Raw genomic sequence first — 5778 nt, 5'->3', positions numbered from 1 at the left:
ATTTCTGAAACAGGAAACAACCCCCTGGACAGGGCTGGGAAAACAGACCAGAGTGCTGGAGCCTGAATGCACTAGGTAGAGGCTGCGGTGAAATACAAAGGGAAGGTGCTGGGATTCCTGTCTCTGTTCCCTGCACGGAGCTCTGCTTCCCACATCAGCCCATATGCAGTAGGTGTGTGGTAAATAAGAAGACCCTTCCCTCCTCCCTCTGCTGGGAGGGACAAGGAGCTCTCACCTTTTCTCTATTCCCTGGAGCCTCCTGGCCACTCTGAGCAGGGTGGGGGTGGGATTCTGCTCCTCTGGCCCTCCCAAAGCTGTCCTATTTGTGTGCTTCTTCCCACATGAATAGTGGGATTGTGGCTGGGGCAGCAGGTACTGAGTGGGAAGCACCTGTTTTTTCAGATGCCGGTGACCTTCGAGGAGGTGGCTGTGTATTTCACCGAGGGGCAGGGGGCTCTGCTGGACCCTGGTCAGAGAGCCCTCTACAGGGACGTCATGCAGGAGAATTATGAGACTGTGACCTCGCTGGGTAAGGATTCCTGGCCCCTCAGCTATTTGAAGCCCTGGAGCCTGCATTTCAGCACCTGGTCAGGTTCTTCTCTAGCCAGTTACATTAGAGGGGACTGAGTCTCATAGTCCACAGCTCCAGTGTAAGAGAGCCATTCATCTCCATACCCCCTCCAATGGGATAGGGGAGTCATGGACCTAATGGACATGCTAATTTATCCCCATCCCTCCAGCTCTCACGAGGCAGGAGCAGTGTATTATCCTATCTGCATTAATTCTCACTCACACACAGGATCTCTGTGCACCTCCCTTCTTGGAAATAGCTCCATGTGTGAGGAGGGCTCTGGCCTCTGAAGGTTTAGATGTATCCAGGGGTTTAACACCAGATCTGTTTGTGCCACAGCAAGTCCCCCAGAGCCCACAGATCCTGAAAACACCTAATGAGGGTGTGACAACTCCCCCCTCCTCCAGACATTTGCTTCTCCCAACAGGACTCAGAGACCATGTTCCCATCCATTCAGATCCCATAACCCCCCAGTAATTCATGGGGTCAGTTTAAACTCAAGATGTGCCCATTGTGACAAATACTTCACCAATCCTCAGTGCACTCTGATCATGCCTGATTTCGTCCCCTGAGCAGGATTTCCTATTCCCAAACCTGACCTGATCGCCCGGCTGGAAGCAGGAGAAGAGCCGTGGGTCCCGGATCTCCAGGCCTCCAAGGAAATAAAGATCTCAAGAGGTAACCACGCAGGTGAGGAGTCAGTGACACAGAAACTATCTTGCAAAAGAAGGAAAAAGCTGAAAATCCCCAAAATCTGGTGTGAGCCCCCTCAGTTCTGTCTCATCCCACCCAGGTTAGGCTGTGGTCAGCAGGTGTCATATGGCATCATCATGGCAGATATCGCCCATAGCTTCCCACCCACCCTGTTAGCTGTCAGGATTTTTATCCCTGACTTCACTTCCCTGTGAGTGTTTGAATGGGATGTGGAGGCAGAATCCAAATTCTCAGTCTTCCAACAGCTTATGCATTGTTTTCCCTCTCTGCTATTTCCCTTTCTGTATTTTCTACCAGCCCAGGAAATTACTCCTGCCTGAATTCTCTCTCCCCTCCAGCAGGTGATGAGACAATGAGTGAGAACAAGGAGGGGAATCCACAACAGGAATGTTCTGAGCAAGTGGAACTGCAAGGGAGCATATTGAGAAGAGCGGATGGGAATTTTTTCCAATGCTTCAAAGAGAGAAAAGCCTGGAGTAACTGGCACAGGTCAGAAAGGAAGCTGGGAAATTGCCAAAGAAAGCAAGTAGATGAATCCATTGAAAGTGGTAGAGAAGGCAAGGATTCCAAGGAAACCACAGCCCAGCTGACAAATCACAAAGGAAAGAAACCCTGTAAATGCTTGGACTGTGGTAAAAGCTTCAGTGGGAGCTCAAATCTTATTAACCATGGGAGACTGCATACGAGAGAGAGACCCTATAAATGCCTTGAGTGTGGGAACAGCTTCAGTAATGTCTCAGGACTTTTTTGCCATAGCAGAATCCACACAGGAGAGAGACCATATAAATGCCTTCAGTGTGGGAAGAGTTTCACTGTATCATCAGTCCTTATTATTCATCAGAGAACCCACACAGGAGAGAAACCCTATAAATGTCTTGAGTGTGGGAAAAGTTTCCGTGCACGATCAGCCCTTATTGTACATCAGAGAACCCACACAGGAGAGAAACCCTATAAATGCTTGGACTGTGGGAAAAGTTTCCGTCAGAGCTCACATCTTATTAGCCATGCAAGAATCCACATGAGAGAGAGACCATATAAATGTCTTGAGTGTGGGAAAAGTTTTATTGCAGCATCAGCCCTTATTACACATCAGAGAACCCACACGGGAGAGAAACCCTATAAATGCTTGGAGTGTGGTGCAAGCTTCAGTCGGAGCTCAAATCTTATTACCCATCGGAGACTACACACGGGAGAGAGACCCTATAAATGCCTTGAGTGTGGGAAAAGTTTCAGTGCACCATCAGCCCTTATTGTACATCAGAGAACCCACACAGGAGAGAAACCCTATAAATGCTTGGACTGTGGGAAAAGTTTTAGTCAGAGCTCACATCTTATTAGCCATGGAAGAATCCACATGGGAGAGAGGCCATATAAATGCCTTGAGTGTGGGAAAAGTTTTATTGCAGCATCAGCCCTTATTACACATCAGAGAACCCACACAGGAGAGAGACCCTATAAATGCTTGGATTGTGGTAAAAGCTTCAGTTGGAGCTCAAATCTTATTGCCCATGAGAGACTGCACACGGGAGAGAGACCCTATATATGTTTGGATTGTGGGAAAAGCTTCAGTCAGCACGCAAGCCATATTAAGCATGGGAGAATCCACAAGGGGAAGAAACTGTGAAAATGCCTCCACTGTGAGAAAAGTTTCAGTCAGAATTCACACCATAGTAGACATCTGACAATTCAGACAACAGAGAAACCCCATAAATGCTTGGATGATTGGAAAAGCTTCAATCCAACGTCATACCTTTCTAAACATTGGAGAATTCACATGAAACAGAATCTATAAATGCCTCAGCTGTGGAAAAAGTTCAATTCAAAGATCAAACCACACTTCACACCTGACAATCTACACAGGACAGAGAACCCATAAAAACTTGGATTATGGGAAAAGCTTCGGTAACTTCAGGAAAAGATTCAATCTGAGCTCACACATTAGTCCCCATTGGATAATGCACAGAAGAAAGAGCTTGAATGTGTGGGTACCTTCATTTGGTGCTCACATGGCATGCATCATCAGCAAATCTACAAAAGGAAGAGGCCTTTCAGAGGTCCTTAGCATGGAAAATGCTTCTGTGTGTCCATTGTGGTGTTAGCTCCAACTGGAGAGAAATTCCTCAGTGCCATGACTAGGGCTGGCCATAATAAAAACTCCATTTCCTAATTTTCCTGCACAGCAGTGGCATTTGCCTCCCAGTTATCCAGCTGCCCATGTCTGGGGGCAGGTTCCAGCAGCAACTGATCCTGAGCTGATTAGGGAAACTCTAGCTTTGCCTGGTCTAAGCAAAGCCCAGGAAGAGGAGGAGAAGTCCCGATCAGTCCCTCCTCCCTGCTGCAGCCCTGGCTGCTGAACTGATGGGCCTTCCTGCCTCCTGCTAACCTGCTGGGGGAGAGGAGAGAGAAATTCCTCCAGAAGCTCCCTCTGCCTGGATGAAGTTCCACCCTTCCCTTCCCTTCCCTTCCCTGGCATGATTCCTCTCCCATGGAGACTAGGAGAGGGATACTTGGGCCAGGCCCCACATTCACTCTGGACAACTGTCCCCACCCCTCATCTTCCAGTAATATTCCTGGGCTGGGCTCCCCCACTTACCTGGAGCTGGTCCCTGCAGGGTGAGTGTCCCTGGGGCTGGCAATACTTGCCCTCTCTAAATCCCCTAAGGTGCTGGGTTCCGGGGGATCAAATATGAAGGGACCAGGAGGGATGGGTTTTGGGGAGAAAACTGGGGGATTGAATGATTGGGTCTGGTGAATGTGGAAAGCAGAGGGTGCTGAGTGCAGGGGAAATAAAATGTTAGGGATCATGGGGTAAGAGAGGAGGGTATGGGAAAGAGAGGTGCTTCCTCTTATCAGTCACATCCTCGGCCCCTTTTCCCTGCCTTCTCTGCGTTCAGAAAGCACCAATGAGAGGGACTGATATCCATAATCTCTTTTGTGAGAGGTGTAAAGGCCTCGGGATCCCACCTCTGCCTCCACAGCATCAGCCTCCAAGAGTCTGTCTGGGGTGGGAAAAGTGGTTGGGATTAGCTAGCAAATCTCCCCTGACCCTCCTCCACTTTTCCTAATCTAGACTGACCCCAACTTTCTTGTATATACTGATTTCACCCTTCTCCCTCCCCCCCCCCATTAGTAGAGTGATTGCTAGAGTTACTGAGTTCCCCCTTTGGGGAGAGAGTGTCCCATTCTCACATAGTCTCACATTGCTCCAGGTTATGCCAAAAAACATTATATATATATATATTGACTCCCTTAGAGACCAGAATTAAATAGATTCTAAAAGTTCTGGAGCAGGGTTAGGAAAATGTGGTATTTTGGGCTCTGTGTTATTTAAGGGTGATAGGGTGAGTAGAGGGGATTCCGTTCGCTCCCCCTTCACTGTCACACTCCACCCTGACACAGCAGCCCCTGTCTGAGCCATGGAGAGTTTATCCTCTCCCCATTCTACCCCCCACCTCCCAGCATGGCACTTCCAACAGTGTTCTTTGCTCTCCATGCTTAAGCATCATACTTTGATTTATTTGCTCCTGACTCAGACTCCTGAGGGCTAGAGATGAAAGTGTCCCAGACCTGGAGGGGGGAATTCAAATGAACTCCAAACTCGGTTTGAGCTTTCTGAGCTAAAATCACTATTTCCATCTCTTGGTAAAGTGGCTGCTGGGCTTTTTCCAGCCAAGTCCAGAACATTCATAGATGGGCAGATTTTGGATTTGGTTTGTTTTTGTTTCTTTTTTCCTTTTGTCCAATGTCTAGCTGGCAGCCGGTATCAAGCAGAGTGCCCCAAGGGTTGGTCCTGGGGCCGGTTTTGTTCAATATCTTCATTAATGATCTGGAGGATGGCGTGGACTGCACCCTTAGCAAGTTTGCAGATGACACTAAACTGGGAGGAGTGGTAGATACGCTGGAGGGTAGGGTTAGGATACAGAGGGACCTAGACAAATTAGAGGACTGGGCCAAAAGAAACCTGATGAGTTTCAAGTTCAAGTGCAGAGTCCTGCACTTAGGATGGAAGAATCCCATTCACTGTTACAGATTAGGGACCGAATGGCTAGGAAGCAGTTGTTCAGAAAAGGACCTAGGGGTTACAGTGGACAAGGAGCTGGATAAGAGTCAACAGTGTGCCCTTGTTGCCAAGAAGGCTAATGGCATTTTGGGCTATATAAGTAGGGGCATTGCCAGCAGATCGAGGGACGTGATCATTCCCCTCTATTGGACATTGGTGAGGCCTCATCTGGAGTACTGTGTCCAGTTTTGAGCCCCACACTACAAGAAGGATGTACAAAAATTGGAAAGAGTCCAGCGGAGGGCAACAAAAATGATTATCGGGCTGGAGCACATGACTTATGAGGAGAGGCTGAGGGAGCTGGGATTGTTTAGTCTGCAGAAGAGAAGAATGAGGTGGGATTTGATACCTGCTTTCAACTATCTGAAAGGGGGTTCCAAAGAGGATAGATCTAGACTGTTCTCAGTGGTACCAGATGACAGAACAAGGAGTA

At 48.3% G+C, this 5778-nt stretch overlaps 1 protein-coding gene across 3 annotated transcripts; it reads left to right on the top strand.

Annotated features, from left to right (window-relative positions):
- Positions 1-491: 491 nt before the first annotated feature.
- Positions 492-4404, top strand: LOC120383250 (zinc finger protein 501-like). Of its 3 annotated transcripts, none has more exons than XM_039501118.1 (3): positions 492-529; positions 1148-1261; positions 1627-4404. In XM_039501118.1, the coding sequence occupies exons 1-3, from the start codon at positions 496-498 to the stop codon at positions 2907-2909; spliced, it is 1431 nt and encodes a 476-aa protein (XP_039357052.1). In that variant the 5' UTR covers positions 492-495; the 3' UTR covers positions 2910-4404. The 3 variants fall into 3 exon arrangements, with proteins under 3 accessions (XP_039357052.1, XP_039357051.1, XP_039357054.1); XM_039501117.1 differs by having other exon boundaries at positions 1624-4404; XM_039501120.1 differs by lacking the exon at positions 492-529 and having other exon boundaries at positions 1147-1261; positions 1583-4404.
- The last annotated feature ends 1374 nt before the right edge of the window (positions 4405-5778 follow it).

The sequence above is a fragment of the Mauremys reevesii genome, linkage group 15 (genome assembly GCF_016161935.1).
Source record: "Mauremys reevesii isolate NIE-2019 linkage group 15, ASM1616193v1, whole genome shotgun sequence".
Taxonomy (NCBI): Eukaryota; Metazoa; Chordata; order Testudines; family Geoemydidae; genus Mauremys; species Mauremys reevesii.
The sequence above is the reverse complement of the archived record's forward strand: the minus strand, read 5'-3'. Positions and strand labels throughout refer to the sequence as shown.

Coding starts and splice junctions, on each gene's coding strand:
- LOC120383250 (XM_039501117.1), top strand. CDS start 496: ATGCAGGAGAATTATGAGACTGTGACCTCGCTGG. Junction 530..1,147: donor TGAGACTGTGACCTCGCTGG/GTAAGGATTCCT, acceptor TCCCCTGAGCAG/GATTTCCTATTCCCAAACCT. Junction 1,262..1,623: donor CTCAAGAGGTAACCACGCAG/GTGAGGAGTCAG, acceptor TCTCCCCTCCAG/CAGGTGATGAGACAATGAGT.